We start from the raw sequence: 18,361 nt of genomic DNA, 5'->3' as shown, positions 1-18,361 counted from the left end.
AAAATTCTCCAAGTGCCTTAAAACTTATTTTACAGATAAGATGTCCAAATAGTACTTTTATCAACAACTTGCGTGTTTGTTTTATAACAAAGTCATCGGACTATCTGCTGTGTCCACCGAGGGTAATCGAACCCCGATTTTAGCCTTGTAAATCCTAAGACTTAATTTTTTTTTTAAATTTTGATAACAATCTAAATTTAAAAAATGTATAAAATTTGTATATTCCTTTGACGAATAATTTGATTTGTTTCTATTCGGATGTGAGAAATTTTGCCTAATTTTTTTTTTAATTTTATAACAACAAATTTCACAAAAAATAGTATATATAAAAAAAACTTCGAAAGTACGCCTATGTAGTTACCAGCGCCATCTATCGCAGCTTACATAATACGAAAGAGTCATGTATCACAGATTGGAGCCATGTAAAGTGATAGTAAAATTACATAATTAACTTCTGCCTCATATTTTTATGCAATTCCACACACATTTTGGGTTTTTATTAACACAATAATTTTACATAGTTTCCTGTCAACGTGCATATGCATGTTGTCAGTGTAATAAAAACGCATATAATATGTATATTTACAAGTATATTATATATTATTCACTGAATAATTAGATATTCAATTGGTAATAACCAATTATTAGATAAACAAGTATTTTATCAGTTATGGAAAGCTTAAATGAAAATAATTAAAAATAAAGTTGTGAAATATCTGTATGGTAAATAAATTGCTGATATTATGAAATTGCAATATTGAGATGCATATTTTGTGTATGTGTGACTTTTATTGGATGGTTCATAGAATCATTAAATCAGGGCTATAAATTTAAATGCTAAAATCCAGTATAGAAGATAACAGATGTGAATTGTGTACATAAAGGCAGGTGCTTATGACACAAAGGTTGGGCCATAGCGACCCCTCCCCCTGCCATTAAAGATATTAAGATATTAATTCTGCTGTGTCTATTGTAACTTTGTGTGTGTGGGGGATATATATAAAGTAGACAAGTGTACAAAACGACTCTGAATTTATAGCGAGTGGACTGTTCTATTGCAAATAGACGTCACTGGGTCAGTTATCTAGAAGAAGGATTTGTTGCGTTTCTTTCATTTTTGTTTTCTTTTATTCCAATGTAAAAAAAGGCTTAAATATACTTTTGGAGAGCATGTGAATTTTAAATCCACGTCATCGGATGGCGACACGTTTTATTTTAAAGGAAAAACCCTTAGTTGGTGTCAAAGTTCTCGCCATTGTTTAGTCGTTACACGCATTACTACGGAGGTGGTTTTTGTTTATTTCGCATGTTAATGATAACTGGAACTTTTAATATTTTGTTACTGTCATTTTTTGTGTTAGTTTATATTATTTTATAGTTTGTGAGACACGGGACCCTGCTCGTACACTTGAAGAGCGAAGCATCCGGCAGTTTTTTTTTTAGCCGGTTGCAATAAAGAAAATGTTCAAATTGGTTAATTGTGGTACCTCTTTCTGGAAACTAGCGTTGTTAATAACCAGCAAGACGAACACATTACTTTAGCTCATCGCAGTCCAGGGAGAGTCGCGTGAGAGCACCAACATGTCTCTCATCAATGTATAGGGAAGGGGAGGAGACTCAACACGAGCTGTAGGACGGGGTAGTAGGGAGCCAACCACCCGTTGCTCAGGTAGGTTGGTGCCCGGGTTGAGTGGGGGGAAGAGGGAGGGAAGGGAAGCCTCCGTTTGCGGCGGTGGAGGCGGCCGTCAGTGGCTTCAAGAGACCACGCTGAGAGATTCTCACTTCTCTGAGAGAAGGTGGGGGACACAGAAGACAGACAGCACGTGGTAGTTAGTGATCGTAACTTCGATACGAAGGTTTCACGTACAGAAGCAGGTAGGTAGCATGTTTACTATAGAACGCTGTTTGTTTCACATGAATGTAGATTGCGCTTTTATCGCAGATTCTCCCAAATGCTGTGAATTTAATATTATATGTTTCAATAAACTTTTTGGGAGGTTTAATTTTTGTTTTTGTAACCACTAGTAACGAAATTTGTAAGAAATTCTTGTATGTGAACTACTCATGTTATTTTTTAAAGTTTTTTTTTTCTATTATTTAATATCTTATTAGAAGATATTAAAGTCATGTGACTTGCACACGATACTTAGGAAATTTGGATAACTGTATAGAGCCAGCTGGAACAATTACTATTCCAATTATGCACTCTATGAGGCAGTACATATCAAAGTTATTCTGTAGCTTATTTACCGCTTGAAATATTCGTATTAAAATATTTTGTGTGAACTGTTTAATACCACGTTTTAAATTATAAGGGTGAGAGCCACGGCCAGTATTCGTTGAACGACCGCTTGTTCTCGGGACATTTTCTACCGTGAATTACACGCAGATATCGTTGTCTTAGGTGCGCTAGAAAATGTTGATGATTAGATTAGGGTAGAGTGGTAATAAACAAATATAATAAAACAACTATTTGGCATTGGTTTGTGAAAAGCCCACTACAAGAATACGAGCATTTACTAATACTGTAGTGCAACTGGCGCAACAGTGTAAAGCTCTGGCATGTATATACGACATCATTTGAAAAGAGATCTTTAGTTGTACGTGCGCAAGTATAGCAGACGCCCTGGTTTTCCAATATTCGCGCGCATGTGAGACTCTGAAATTAGCTCCTGACGCCAACGTTCATGACTCGCGGGATATTTGTTACGTTTTATTGATTTGTTTAATTTAATAGAATAAACTTAAATTTATTGCTAATGAAAATTTAAAAAAGGATAGAAAGGAAAACATCAGTTGAAAACAAACAACAACAAAACAAAAGAGTAGAAAGTGATGAAATATATTAAAGAGTGGTTTATTGCCAGGGTAGGTAATTTTCGAGGAAGCAATTTATGTAATCAGTCATAAGATATGAAACTGAGGGTGTAAAACATTGTATATAGTCAGCTATAACAAATTACATACAAAAAAATAATAATTTGCTTCGACAAATTTTCTGGACATAGCAAATGTGTCTTCAACTAAAAAATTATGGCGAACCATTGTTAGAAGTGAAGAAAAATGAGTCTTAGAAACATTGCATTTAAAATGCCTGCCATATGTTCCTAAACCTCATATGTACAAAGCTATAAACGGCGACCATTACTCCCGTTAAGAACATGTTGAAATTCCGAAAGAGAAATAAGGTTATAAATTTATTACTTATGGTATTTCCACACATCTCCGCTTAGGCTGGTAATGGTGTGTTGTTTATTGCTGTAAAACAACGATGCAAGAGTAAGCCTGATTGAATACAGCAGACGAGACATCTTGTCTGTGTTGATATATGTTAGGGCTAAAGACGTCTGTTGTTCGCTACAGACTGTTCATGTGAAGAGTTCTTATAAAAGAAATATGTTTAGACATATTTTCACAGATGATAATGAATATTCGAGTAAATCTGTCAGTGATTTTTGTTTCAAACCTTTTTCTTTTGTCATTGTCGAACCTCTTGCATTTGTGACATATAAGAACAGTGAAGTTACCTAAGTTAGGCCTAAAATGTGTCGCTCACTTATGGCCTCGAAATAAAAATACATTTGTCTGCTTTGCACATGAGAATATTTTTAAAAACCGCGATTTCTATCACTTGGGAGTTTAATAAACGTGTTGATTTTGCAGTCGTTGTTATTGGTTATTACTTTAGAAACTGGCGAGCTAGCAATTTATTAACCATTTCACGAAATTCTGTACCTTCAGAGATTCACGAAGTTACATTATTGAGGTAAATATCCAAAGGCACAGTAACTTTAGACATTCGCCCAAATAGGCTAATGTGTACCCTGAGTGAACGTAAAAATACCTAATATTTTCAAACTTCCAAACAAATGCTTTAGCTGCGAAATTACTGTTCGAAGTCATAGCAACAACGACGACTGCAAAATCTACACGTTTATTAAACTCCCAAAGTGATAGAAATCGCGATTTATTCATACATATCAATATTTATATTTTCAACTGAATTGTTACATACATATTTTAACCCACTCTGGAATTTATACACTTTGTTAATTCATCACTTTTAATTTTACACCCAAATTTAAGGCTGGTCTGTAAAAGGGAGGGTTTGATTATTTTAGAGCAAAACTACTTTTGGTTATTTACTGTGTCCATTGCAGAGAATTGAACCTCTAATTTTAGCATTTTTAAGCCATAGACTTCCCGTTGTCTTTCCAGGGAATCTATAAAGAAGCGTGGAGACAGCTTTTTATTTAATTAATTTGTTTATTTAAGTGAAAAGCTGTACAATGAGCCACTTCAGTTGTACGCTTACAGGGATCGAACCCTGAATTTAGCATTTTAACCATTAAAGCTTACTGCTGAGCCACTTGGGGGATATTAATCGACGAACAAGTGAACTATGAGGCGAAATAGTTAAGAAAAACTTACCATCAAACATTTATTCCGAGAATATTGAGACGCGTTTATAGAATATGGACAGTTTTCATAGCGTTTGTTTGATTTTGAATTTCGCGCAATGCTACACGAAAACTATCTGCGCTAGCCGTCCATAACTTAGCAGTGCAAGACTAGAAGGAAAGCAACTAGCGATTACCACCCACCGCCAACTTTTGGGCTACTCTTTTATCAACGAATAGTGGGATTTATCGTCACATTATAACGCTTTCCAGGGCTGAAAGGGCAAGCATGCTCGGTGTGACGGGAATTCGAACTCGTGACCTACAGATTTCACAGCGTAGCAGCAGCAGTTAAAATTATGATGTTCATATGTGTTAACATATTTATCATTCATACTTTTTGTGTTATTCTCTGCATGATATAAATTTATTTTGTAATGCATTTTCAGATTAAAACCAAGTCCTCAGAAGAACTTGTAGACGTAAACTTTTCCTTAGGAAACAAGATCTTGGCAGGTTCTTTTCTTAGCTCACTTGTGCTACAGAATTATAGACTGGTTACGACGGAAGAGGGAAATTTTCGATCTGAGAAATCACTTGAAGTTTAGACCTGAGTCGTCCAATTATTTTCGTCACTTGGTCAGCCTCTGCATGGATAATGACCTGAGTCCGGGTATAGTATGGCTGAACAAAGCCTAACAATGACCAGTGGTACTGAAAAAGATGGTAAGAAGTTGGTGGATGTTGCAAACACTCGCAAAAGGAAACGCTTGAGTGCCGTTGTGGATAAACTCGCTACTCAGATTGAGAAAAGGGGTACTGAAGGTGTTCCTGAAGAGGTAACTTTAAGTAAGCAAGAAGGAACCATTGAAGAAGAGGAATCGCATCTGGACAAACCTGGTGCTGTACCTGTTAGACATATTAAAGTTCCCAAAACGCCTCAGAAACAGCTTTCTATCGATTCTGATATCAGCGTAACTGTACAAGCGAAACTCGACCTTGAAGAGATAAAAGAAGCCTCATCTGAAGATAAAAACCCAGTAGTAGGTGAAATGCCTCCAACAACTAAACACCTACTCGAATCGACATCACTAGAAGCTCATTCTCGCCAGAGGTCACCGCGATCACCCTTATTTCGTGTTCCAACTCCGGCCTTTTCAGATATTTCAAGTCCTGTGGATAGCTCACATTGTCATGACTCTGGTAAAAAACCAAGTTTTCAGCGTATTTCGGAAGAATCGGATCTTGGAGGAAAGAATTGGGAGAAATCATCATTCTATACACCCCCGACTTCAGGGGGAAGTCGAGAGGACAGCGAGTCCCATTCCACGGAGCAAGAACTTCCTCCAAGTCCAGGTCCCGATGGAGAAGGAAGTGACGATCCATTTCTTGGTGACGCACTGTCTGCTTTAATTCATGAAGACAAACAATTTATTTCACCGTATCTACACCACCCCACCCCCATCACTATGTCGCAAAGCCCGCTTGATTTCGGGAATGCTTCCATGCGGCCGAAGGAACCGTTAGTCGAAAATCCTATACCCACGTTTCCAATTTGCAATTGTCATCACTGTAGGACATTGGCTGGACGTGCTAGTGGTAGGTTTGGTCACACTTTGTCGCTGGGCGCGTCCTGGGAAGAAATTGGCCACCCTAAAGCACTATTTGAAACAATGAAAATGATGCCAAGTTCTCCCATTTCACCTTTGACCCCTGTGTCACCATTTACGCCTGGCTACGAAACGTTTTTCCAGCAAAAATTCGTACCTGAACTTTACCGTCAGCGGAGCCACTCGGACAGCGATATCCAGAAATGGCTGGAAGGAAGCTCAGAACCGCAACAAACGGTGGTGACGCCGCAGCCGCAACTTCAAGAAGCACTACATGGAACTGTTATACGACATGGACGTCTCGTTCCGAAACCCTTAAGGATACCAAGCGTTCAGAAAGGAGGGAGTTTGGAATCAGAACAGTCAACCCCTCAGGACTCGCCATTAGACTTGTCAATGAAAACACACAGCTCAAGGCGTGTTATGGCGGCACCCGTGAGTGTCATATCAGATACCGTTACGGCACAATGCGTGAGTGTGTCTCCTGGCAATTTTACTAAAGATCATTCGTTTTCTTTGTTTGACCTTGCTCGTCCAGTTAGCACTGGACTAACAACACGAGAGTTTTTAACTCCAAAGTCGGACACGGGATATTTCAGCACACATCCATCTTCGGTTATTACAGAAAGTACGATGTTAAGAAGAGATAACCCCATAGTGAGATATAATTTAGAGGTAGAAGGAGCCACTGGTTCCGAGGTTGCGTACGTGTGTCCTATCTGTGGACAGATGTTTTCGTTGCATGACAGACTAGCCAAGCATATGGCATCAAGACATCGAAGTCGACAGAGTGATGCGACCGCGAAGACTTACGCGTGCGAAGTGTGCAAGCGGTGTTTCGCGCGAAGCGACATGCTTACTCGTCACATGCGTTTGCATACAGGAGTGAAACCGTACACTTGTAGAGTCTGTGGTCAAGTCTTTAGCCGAAGTGACCATCTGAGTACACACCAACGCACCCATACCGGAGAGAAACCGTACAAGTGTCCACAGTGTCCCTATGCTGCCTGTCGAAGGGACATGATTACGCGCCACATGAGAACGCATGCGCGCTACGAACTCCCAGACAGTAGCTCCAGTTTCGAAGATGTCAGTGAATCTCCTCGTGAAAAATCGCCGCGAGAAAAAGTAATTAGTTTACCACCAGGGAAAGAAGAGTTTGAGCCGTCTTCGCCTACACAGAAGATGAGTGCCTTGAGTGTTAAGAGTCCTGCAACGCCCTCAAGTGGGTCCCCCGGAAAAGAATGACTTTAAATTTTATTAGTAGGTAAGTGTAATTATGAATACAAATATAAATAAACTTTTAAGGTATATCTATATTATTGTTTGATATTGTATTTTTGCTGTTGAATTAATTACTAGGAGAAAGGTGTACTCCATGGTAACGTTGATATCCTTGATATTTAATTTCATATTGTTAAATTCGAACATAGCTTTACTTTTTTAGTTAAAAAACTAAAAACGTATCAAATCAATGTTTAAACTGTTGTTTTGAGTAGCTGATATAAAATTAATAGTATACATAAATCTATATCATGCTTATCATTGGTGATCGATACTTGTTTCAGTGCCATTTAACGTCCTTCTTTGTACCATCATAGATAGTTGGCGTTAAATTTTAATAGCATTTAAGCATTTTCGTGATTCACTTTAGGCAAATATACTGGAATGCCCAAGATTTGGATGTGCCCAAATTACCGTACACTCAACAGCATGGCACTGTATGGCCAAGCGGTTAGAGAGCTCGTAATATGAGTCGCGGGTTCGATTCTCAGTCACATCAAACATGCTAGCCATTTCAGCCGTGGGGTATTCTAATGTGACGGTCAATCCCACTATTCATTGGCAAAAGAATAGCCCAAGAGCTGGCAGTGAATGGTGATGATTAGTTGTCTTCTCTCTAGTCTCACACTGCTAAATTATGGATGGCTAGCACAAATAGCTCTCGTGTAGCTTTGCACGAAATTGAAAACAAACACTTAATAGCCCTCGAACACAATTTTTGGTATGTATATTTTGACGAGTGCTTTAGGAGACAATTCTGTTTATATTAAAATATTTCGATTTAGTTTTTTTTTTTTTTTTAGAATGAAGCCGTATTGAATATCGTATTTATTGACAGTTTGAAGGGGAGGGGTCGAAGAAGTGAATAAATTAGTACTTTTGTATATGTTTAATCTCTTCCTCTCCCAACCGTATTAACCACTCTCACCACTCTACAGTAGCGTGTTCTCTTCTGTCGTGACGATAGTAAAACGTGCGCATGCCATGAATCACGAGAAGAATTATGCAGTCTGTAGACTTCAAAAGTAACAAATAAAAATATATATTCGTTACTCTTAATGTTGTTTTCATTTGGTCTTGATACGAAATACTTTCGTGAATCTTGCGGAAGTACATTTAGTTTATATGTTAGGAAAGAACGGTTATTGTTATGTTACACGTTTTTATGGTAATAATGACTTTCTTTTCTATTGTAACCTGATAGCATCCCCTGTACCACTTTCCTTTCTTTCCCATAATACGATGATTTCTCATAATACAATTTTGATGTTTTGATTTTGTCGCAATTCAAATTTATTGGAGCAATCCAAGTGGAAATGGGATAATTCAAAATTGTGTATCAATTACCACTCTTTTTGGTTATTGGTAGAACATTTGCTTTTTACGTGTGTTTATGGAAATTGTTATAGACTTTAACAAACAAAAAATATCGTAGGAAAAAGTGAAGACCACAATCTTGTTCTAAAAGTCAAAATACTTTATTTATTTGTAGTTGCACACATTCCAGAGGTAGGTGAAAAGATGATCTTATAATCTTTTTTGGTTAAGGTGGAGGTGTGTTATCAGTGTAAAGTGGGTGGTGGACTTCATAGCTTGGAGGTAATTTTAGTTCATTATTGAATACATGGTTTGAAAGTGTGTTATCGTACTATGAAAACTTGATTCTAATTAGCGATATGATATACAACACCTCATTATCTTTAACAGAGTGGAACTGATCGTTATATTTTTATATTAAAATAGTTTTAGATCGTGCTGACGTCGTTACAGCCCATCCCCCCACGTTCATTCATGCTGTACTTGACAACCTTGCACCTTGACCTTCAGCGTAGTTCCCATTTTCAAAAGTTCCGTCGTAAGGTTATCATGTTCAAAGCACTCATTACCTGTTTGCTTTCCATAAGCCATGTAGTGTGCGAGGACAACGGTTTTTTTAGTGCCCATTTTAAGATTCCACAGAAATCCATACACACTTCGTCTAGTGAATTGACTGTTATGCCTTCTTTGTAAGTTGTAATATCTAATTTATTATCTTAACTGTGTGAATAACTCCGTCGAAAAGGACCGCTTCACATACTTGTTCCAGAAGCGATAAACAATGTCAAAATGTACTGATACATTCCATTTCACTACGATTTTATGTTGGCGGTGACGTGTCCCGTGGCTTGCTGATTTTATTATGCAATGCAAAATCTTTCCAATTTGACGTATTCACCCCCTTTGTATATGAGTGTAGTGTTCCATAGCCTTATACAAGAAAAATTTATTTTTATCGACTGACGTTCCACGAGACTGTATAACATGAAATTCTTTACATTTTATCCTTTCTGTTTCTTCACGCTTGGCCTTACGAACTTTTTTTAATCTTTCATGTATAAATGACACATGCTATAACTAAGTTTAGTTTTGTTACGCCACATTCGTTTTTGTTTTGTTTGTTTGTTTGCAATTAATAACTTGGCCAGAAAATGACAAAATCGTCACTTATAATTAGTGACAAAAGTATTAAATTCTCTCGTAATATTTTCACTATCCAAATTATCAACATATCGTTCGCGCGTCTCTAACGTTGCATCATGGGATACGTGTCGACTTATTACAAGTACTTTTAAAGTCGGTTTAGCAAATAATTCTTATCAGCAGATTTCTGGAACACTAAAACTATAATAAACGAAAGTTATTTAAGTAAATCCTTCAGGAGTAATGTGATGTATTTAATGAGAGCAGTCTCTCCTAGCTTATCTGCTCCTTGATATGGAACCAACTCTAGCTAACGAAGCTTGGTATTCTGTCGCCCACGAAAGAGACTATTCAGTCGTGATCCAACATGCTTCCTTGTGTCGATCTTCGCAGTTAATCAGTGGTTGTTCTTACTTTCTTGTCGCTGGATCGTTTACACGACAGTCCCGGCGTGGGTGTTTTAAAACCAGCGGCCTCTTTTTCCCGAGTAGAGACACGAAATCCAAGCAATGAACAGCTACCATAACACGGTTCTTCAGGAAGTTTGGGGTGCCAGAAACGTCTGTCCTCCGTGCCCTTTGGCTGTTGAAGCTCAAAAGAAAACTTGTTTTTCGAGCTCCATTTGCAAAGGTTTGAGCTTTTGCCAAATCTCTGTATGGAAGGTGCCCAAAATTTTTGTTGGAAAAACTTTCAGTGTTAGCTGGTGACTAAGAATAGGGAAGGGAGGCCGGTTCGGGAAGGCCAAAGAACCAGTGAACCCCTTCCAAATTCTTCGCACAAAGTTAGTAGAGATGTCAAAGAATATTTCTACTTTTTTTTTAACTTCTTGTGCGCGTTGAATTTTACTGACGTAATACCATGTCACTGTCAACATGTTTTTTGTATTGTTTTTTAATATTTAATTTCATTATTTCAATAAATCATGTAACGTTAACAGCCCCTCTCAATTCTAAAAATTCACTTTAATTATGGATTTAAATATAAAGCTGATACATTAACTGACCCAAAGAATGTATCGGATGACTTAATGTTAAACGTAAAGTCTGCTGTGGTATATTATACTTCCATAAAAAAAAAAAGTTCGAATCCCCGTCACACCAAACATGCTCGCCCTTTCAGCCGTGGGGGGCATTACAATGTGCGATCAATCCTATTATTCGTTGGTAAAAGAGTAGCCCAAACGTTGGCGGCGTCCCCCGCTGGCACAGCGGTAAGTCTACGGATTTAGAACGCTAAAATCAGGGGTTCGATTCCCCTCGGTAAACTCAGCAGATGGCCCGATGTGGCTTTGCTCTAAGAAAACAAGATGGCAGTGGGTGTTGATGACTAGCTGCTTTCCCTCTAGTCTTACACTGGTAAATTAGGGACGGCTAGCGCAGAGAGCCCGCATATAACTTTGCGCGATATTAAGAAAACAAACAAAATAAACCATAAATAAAGCATACCTGACTCTTCAGGGTACATAAGATCACCCAAATCCCAAGAGAGAGAGAAACTATAAAAAAATGTTGAGTTCTATGAATTAATCGGTTTCATCTTTGCTTCAATATATTATTTCATTAGTAGCTCAAAATAAAATTATTTAATGACGATATATTCATTTCTATCTACGTGTATTGTTTAAGTAATGCTGTGGAAACACGATATAACTTTGTCGATAGCCAAGCAGAATCTTTAACTTTCTTTATTATAGCAATGCTTTTATGTGGGGAACTACTGTATATCGAAAGCTCCATTACAAGCTCGGCCCGCTTTCTTGTCATTTTCGATTTGATTTGTTCAGTTATGAATATTATTTCGAATCTCTTCACTCATACAAAATCTCAAGCCAGTACTTCGTTACTCTAATATTTCATTTAGGATACAAAAGACGATTTTACTCTTTTTAACTTTGACATTTGACACTGCATTGTGAAGATAGTACAACCATGAAAATATCCTAACAAAAACAACAACAAATTTACAATAAGAGGTTTAGCTCGCTCATCTTCTAGTAACTGTGAGTCACACGATGTACAATCTCCATTCTGTCTCTAGGTTTTTTCGCTGCTCTGTTTCTTAGCTATTTGAATAAATAACATAATAATATCCAGAAGTGTGACTTTCTGGATTTCCGAGTCCTACGTTTGTTTCATGTTAGTGATTAAACATAAAGCTAGTATTTTCTACCTTGAGCGTGTTCAAAGACTAATATAAAGCTAGTATTTTTTAACATTAAGCTTCATCTAAGATTACATTTATGGTGAAAAATACTAGTTTTATGTTATTCTAAGGTTAATATAAAGCTAGTATTTTTTACCTTGAGACAGTTCTAAGATTGATATAAATTGTTTTTTTCATGTAGCAAAGCCACATAGGGCTATCTGCTGTGTCCACCAAGAGGAATCGAATCTGTGGTTTTAGCGTTATACATCCGTAGACTTACTGCTTTCTCAGCAGATTAATATAAAGCTAGTGTATTCTACTTTAATACCGTTCTAAGATTAGTATAAAGCTGGTGTATTCTACATTAAACCTCTTCTAAGATCAGTATAAAACTGTGTGAAGGCAGTACTGTTATTCTACTTACTAAAATGTAAAATAATAACAATAATAAAAATGTAAATACTACCAGTATGCTTGAAGTGTTAGGTGAATTGAGCAGAAATAGTAAAAGGAGGTTTTAAAACAATAACTTCTTAGTACTAGTGTTGGGAACAAAGTTAACCGGTTATATTTTTACACTACACATCTTTTACAGTTTCATCTACAGTAAAAATTTCGTGGTATCATTTCAGTGCGTTCGATTTCTCTGTACACTTCAATGAACGATAGTTGTTTATGTTAAAATGGCGGTTCTGATGCTTTCTTATAGATAATTCATACCTAATTCAGTAATAATTTCTCTAATAGAATGTCATGTTTTAATTCAGCTTGTGTTTTAGGCATTAATTTACGGCTTTCAGCTATAACTGTGCTTTAGATTAGTTACGATTACATTAATGCTGTTTTGTTTGTTTTTGAATTTTGCGCAAAGCTACACTAAGGCTATCTGCGCTAGCCGTCCCTAATATAGCAGTGTAAAACGAGATGGAAGGTAGCTAGTCATCACCACCCACCGCCAACTCTTGGGCTACTCTTTCACCAATGAATAGTGGGATCGCACGTAACATTATAACGCTCTCACGGTTGAAAGGGCGAGCATGTTTGGTGTGACGGGGATTCGAACCCGCGACCTTTTAACGCTGTGTGAATATCTGTTAGCTATTCGGGATAAGATGGTGTTAGCCCTAACCGAACGAGATGAACGTTTAAATATAAACGACTGTAGTTGTATCCTTGCGTGCGAAACCGTCATTAAGTAGGTGCTTGAATCTTCATTGGAAAAGGTAAAAGAAATGAAAATAAATAACCACACGAACCTAGCATTATAAAGGTTTAATTCAGTCTCAACTAGTAATCATTCTATGGCCAGCGTAGTAATGAGTAAATATTGTCAGCTCGTATGTTACATACAATGACTTGCAGGAAAAAATCACTCGTTATATTACAGCTACCTCGAGCCCTGTCGCACACCTTCAAAAAACGTTTAATATTGTTCACTCAGGTTTCCGCCTGTTTAATTATGGTTGCTTGACGGACAAGAGATACCGGGTTCGATCCCCGGACATGCAAGAATGTTGGATTATCACACAACCTCTCGTTATTTATGTAAATTACCTATATTTTCCTTGTACACGTACTATTGTTTGCAGTTATAACTTATGCATATTATGTGTGTTTAATGGTAGTACTTGGTTCAACCCGTCCTCAAAAATCCAGAATTACCACCGAAGAAGGAACGAAAATATTTTAATTACTGAAGTTTTTTTTCTGATAAATTTTAATATAAAAAAGGGATAAAACTGAATTTGTATGCATACACGTCTATTATAATGTTATTCAGTTTCCTATCTGTCCTGAAATTACGCACGCACTTTATTTTAATGGATGTAAACAAACGATGAATGTAAATATGCTTTATATGAGTGTTAAAAGTTTAATTAAAATAAAATATAGAACAACATTTCGACCTTTTTTTACTTCAAGCGGAATTCTCGTCATCATGAATAAATACATTTTAGTCGCAACATATTAAAAGCTTATCAAAGTTATCCCCCCAAAAAAAACAACAACAAACGTTGGGTTCTAGAACAACATAATAAGTTTATTGGTAGCATTAAGTACGGTAAACTTTAATCCTAACTAAACTAAAACAATTTATCTATTCATGGAATATAGGTAGTACTTAATAAAGGCTTAACTAATGTTAGGCCTAAAACAAGCAGGTGTCGTTATCAGCTATTAGGCTTCGTTTGTATCGTTCTAGAAATGTACCAGTATACATATTTTTTCTTTTGTCTGTTAAATTACATATATTTGCTTATTTTTTAACTTTTATGTACTCTCTAGACTTTTTTTTATATTTTGTATTTATTTATCTTTATATCTTACCATCTTATTATCAAGGTACAAGCCTACACTAAACGTATTAACGACTTACCTTGTCTGATTTCTTATTAACTCAGAACTATACAAACGATTATTTCCCCTCTGTCGATCTAACAACTTACTGCAATTTTGTCATTTTGTGCACCCGTCTATTCGTAAAATCGCTTTTTTTTATTCATCCGATGTTTTTTTTATGCTTCTAAGTTTTCATAATAGTTGTTTTCTATCGTCGCAAGTTCGTTTATTTTTTTTATACCTGTTTAATCGTCTATTTGTATCTCAGGACTGCTGGTATGGGTATTAAATACTTTTATTAATAAACCAGAAGACAACGTTTCGATCGTCTTAGGTCATCTCCAGGTTAACAAAGATAGAGTTTGCGAAAAATCTCTTCTTGTTAACCTGAAGGTGGCCTAAGAAGGTCGACATTTTGTTCTCTGCTTTTTTAGTAGAAGTGTTATACCCATACCAGCCGTCATGAGACACATTTTTACCTCAAGTGGATTTCTCGTCATCAATAATTAATCGTCTATTTGCGTCTTCACCAACTGTTAACTAACATGGCACTACACTCAGGTACCCGTCTATTTATTCGTCCATTTTTGGATCTTTATCTGATATTCTGTCAACTTCTGTGTACCCAGAACAGTGGTTTTTAAACCCTTTTGTTCGCAAAACGCCTACTTGGCCCAATCCACCTTTTCTGCTCTCTCGTGAAGCCTCGGCTTTGGCGTTGCGCGTCAATGGCTTGAATTTTGGAATACTTGGAACCACCTCGAGGATCTTCGTGGACCACCAGCAGGCCACACACCACACTTTAAAAAGCACTCATTTTGAAGTAACAATGACCATCGCCTCACTGTACACCAGGGGCATAGATCCTGGGGCGATGGGTATACATCCCTCTTCATTTTAGGTGGGGGGGTATGGTGCACACAATCATCCCCCCCACAGTTTGGTCTGTTGAATTGTTTTATTGCATCACAGGCCTACAAATTGTATGTTTGTTCTTGTGATTCTCGTGTTTTTACCAATCAAATTACATAATTAAGCCTAGATGTAGGCTTTTTCAGTAGCCGAAATGTACATCTTTAATATAGGCGTGCTTCTAAGCTTTTCGATCTAAGCGATAGTTCGTGAGTATCAGTCAGTAGGCCTAAGTATACATGCAAGTATCGTGGCAACAAGATTACTCTGTGACTGCATGTTTACAGTTTTCAGATTCACGTAATCAGAAATTATTAATTTGCAAATTGAACAGTCCACATAAATGGTTGCAAAAATATCTCTTCCCCCCCCTATCGGGTGTAAAAAATCTACGCCCCTGCTGTACACTATAACCACGTCGCGTGTACTTCACCACCTGTTAGTCTTATTTGCTGCTATGCAATGAGCTAAGACGGTGGTTACCAAGATTTAAGTTGTTATTACCCGGTGATGCGTTGGAGCGCTGTTTGAGAAGACATATGTATTAAGATGATGTTTGTAAAACTGTTTAACCTCTGGTTACTTATTGTACTAAACAGACCATTGAATTTTATGTGTGCGTTCCTAATTTGAGAGGAACGCTTGTGAAGACTTATGCCAAGAGTTATATTTCGAAATATATCTGAATAAGTAGGAATTTATGAAAGTAATATTTGTAGTTTAAAAAATACTGAATAACATAAAAATAAAAATAACATAGCTGGGTTCGTTTAAGTTCTTTGAAGTTTCTCTCAGAAAATGTAGAGCTGAACTGGTAGAATTCTAGAACATCCCATTATTGTTGTACACAGAGTCACAGCTGTGTGTATTTTTCTGCAATGTTTAGCGTGTCAACAAGTTATTCACTCGGTTTGAAAGAGTCACGTGTTTTAATTTGGTTTATCTGTTTTTATTAACGCCTCTCACGTGGTGTTTTTATATGTTAGAGACTTCTAAAGTTTATTTTACATCACTAATCGCTCTTACGGGAATGGTTTGTTGTTAATCGCGAAGTTGCACAAGGGCTATCTGTGTTGTGCCCACTGCATGAATGGAACCCGAAAGTTTAGCGCGACAAGATCTCAGGGTTATAGCTGAAACGCAGTGGAGACCGTACTGAATATACACAGGGGCAGGTAACGCAAAAATATTCGGGATTTGATTTCTAGGGTGAACAAGCGCAGATAGCCCATTGCGCAAATTTGCGCTTCAGCAACCAACCGAAACTGGGTAAATGATCTGTGGATAACAGAGAAATGTCTTTGCTAATCAACAAGAGCTCGTGTTTAGTCTTTCCTTTCTTTATTTATTAGACATAGCTTTCCTTAAGGCCTTCGTTTTTTTTCTTTTGTCCTGCTGCTACCAGGTCAATAGAAATAAACCACGGTAATTATATAACACGTGATTTCAAGTTTCACCACGTCTAAAACATATAAAACAAAAGTTTTTGTATTTTTTTTTACTTAGATGTGGAAATCGCCTGAGTAATCAGAATTTTAGTCACGTAATAAGTGTAGAGATTTTTATCGTACATATAAATTATTAATTTGGAACTTTAATTTAGAAAACTTGGCTTAACGTAGCTCTTTTTACACTGCTTACCAGGGCTTTGTACTGTCCTAGGTTCGGGTCTAGTTTTCGATTATTTCATTGCTCCAGGAAATCTCAAGAACAATTTAGTTGCAAGACTTTTTTTTATATACATAAAAATTTTATTTCCATTGTATTGATGCTGTGATACGTTTTTGTTGTCTCTGATAAAATGGTTTACTTATGTAATCTTATCACTAAACGTCTTGGTAGATCTGTTTCTGCTGTTACTTTTGGTTTATTTGAGTCTAAGAATGCAATGGGCTGGTTGTGACTCATTTGTTAACGTGCCTAAACTGTGAATTCGAGGATTTACAGCTCGTGCTCCATTCCCACAAAAAACACGCTTGGCACTCTGAAGCCGCGGGTGCGCTATAAGGGTGACTGTCAAAACTCACTGTTAGAGAGGAGAAGAGTAGCCTAAGAGTTTGCAGCGGGTGCTCTTGACTGTTTTCTCTCTAGTCTGTCAATTCGAACTTAGGGACCACTACGCACAGATAGCCATGCGTAATTTTGCGCATGTTATAAAAAATAATATCAGAACAGTTGCAAAAGAGCAGCAATAACTGTAGATACACAATGTATCTCCTGTTTTGTTTGTTTTAACAGTGAACAGTTTTCCCCATTATGTTAATTATGTCGGTAAAACTCGTAGGTGAATTCATGCACTAGATATGTAAAGAGCAGCATAACGCAGAGCCATTTTGTAACCTATACCTTTATGTCAATAAATCATCACTATAGTTAGTGAAGTAAGAAAGGTTTTAAAGAGAAGTGTGTAAAATGCAGATAAGCAGTTGTGTTCTAAGTATGGAAATCTTCAGACAGTGACGTGTCTAGGCGGTTAGGGCGCTCGACTTGTAATCTGAGGGTTGCGGGTTCGCATCCCAGTCGCGCCAAACATGCTCCCCCTCTCAGCCGTGGGGGCGTTATAATGGTAAAAGAGTAGCCCAAGAGTTGGCGGTAGATGGTGATGACTAGCTGCCTTCCCTCTAGTCTTACACTGCTAAATTATGGATGGCTAGCACAGATAGCCCTCGTGTAGCTTCGCGTGAAATTCAAAAACAAACAAACAAATCAGACAGTGTAAAACACTTTGTCACCAGTATCCTTGTTCTGATTGATAGCTTGCACTTTTGTACGGACGTCTGTGATTTCTGTTCTTTCGAGAATGGATTTTGTATTTGGCTTAAATCAACAAATTTCAAATATGTACATTATGTGTCTCGTATCTGATCCTTCCTTATGAACCCTGGTATTGGGCGAAATGCCTTGTCGGCATATGTAGTGTGGTGGACAATAAAAGTAGCGCAGCCTTTTTTGTTTTCACTCGTGGGTTCTTAGTATGTTGTTCTAGTTTTTCTCCGGAAGCACATCTAACAAAACGCAAGCCATACTCATCATAAAACATTATTTTTATGTTTAACGTTGTGTAATTACCACAGATTCGAAATCCAGTCCCATTTAGTGTAAGAACTTCAAACCTATAAAATATTACTTCTACCGTATCTCTTCCTTCATTTTGTGCAAATTGCATTATTTCTGCTCATAGTAAAGTTTTTAAAAATATTACTTCTATCA

General features: G+C 37.1%; 1 protein-coding gene across 5 annotated transcripts in view; it reads left to right on the top strand.

Moving 5' to 3' along the window:
- Positions 1 to 18,361, top strand: part of LOC143222090 (uncharacterized) — a 99,957-nt gene that overhangs the window by 73,049 nt on the left and 8,547 nt on the right. For 4 of the 5 annotated variants that reach the window (XM_076448022.1, XM_076448019.1, XM_076448020.1 and 1 more), the window contains one exon: positions 4,850 to 7,277. In XM_076448022.1, the coding sequence (XP_076304137.1) occupies positions 5,081 to 7,258 (2,178 nt within the window). In that variant the 5' untranslated portion in view covers positions 4,850 to 5,080 and the 3' untranslated portion in view covers positions 7,259 to 7,277. Of the gene's footprint in view, positions 1 to 1,716; positions 1,876 to 4,849; positions 7,278 to 18,361 lie in introns of those variants that run through there. The other variant, XM_076448024.1, reaches the window with a different exon arrangement.

The sequence above is a fragment of the Tachypleus tridentatus genome, chromosome 8, assembly GCF_004210375.1.
Source record: "Tachypleus tridentatus isolate NWPU-2018 chromosome 8, ASM421037v1, whole genome shotgun sequence".
Classification (NCBI taxonomy): Eukaryota; Metazoa; Arthropoda; class Merostomata; order Xiphosura; family Limulidae; genus Tachypleus; species Tachypleus tridentatus.
The sequence above is the reverse complement of the archived record's forward strand: the minus strand, read 5'-3'. Positions and strand labels throughout refer to the sequence as shown.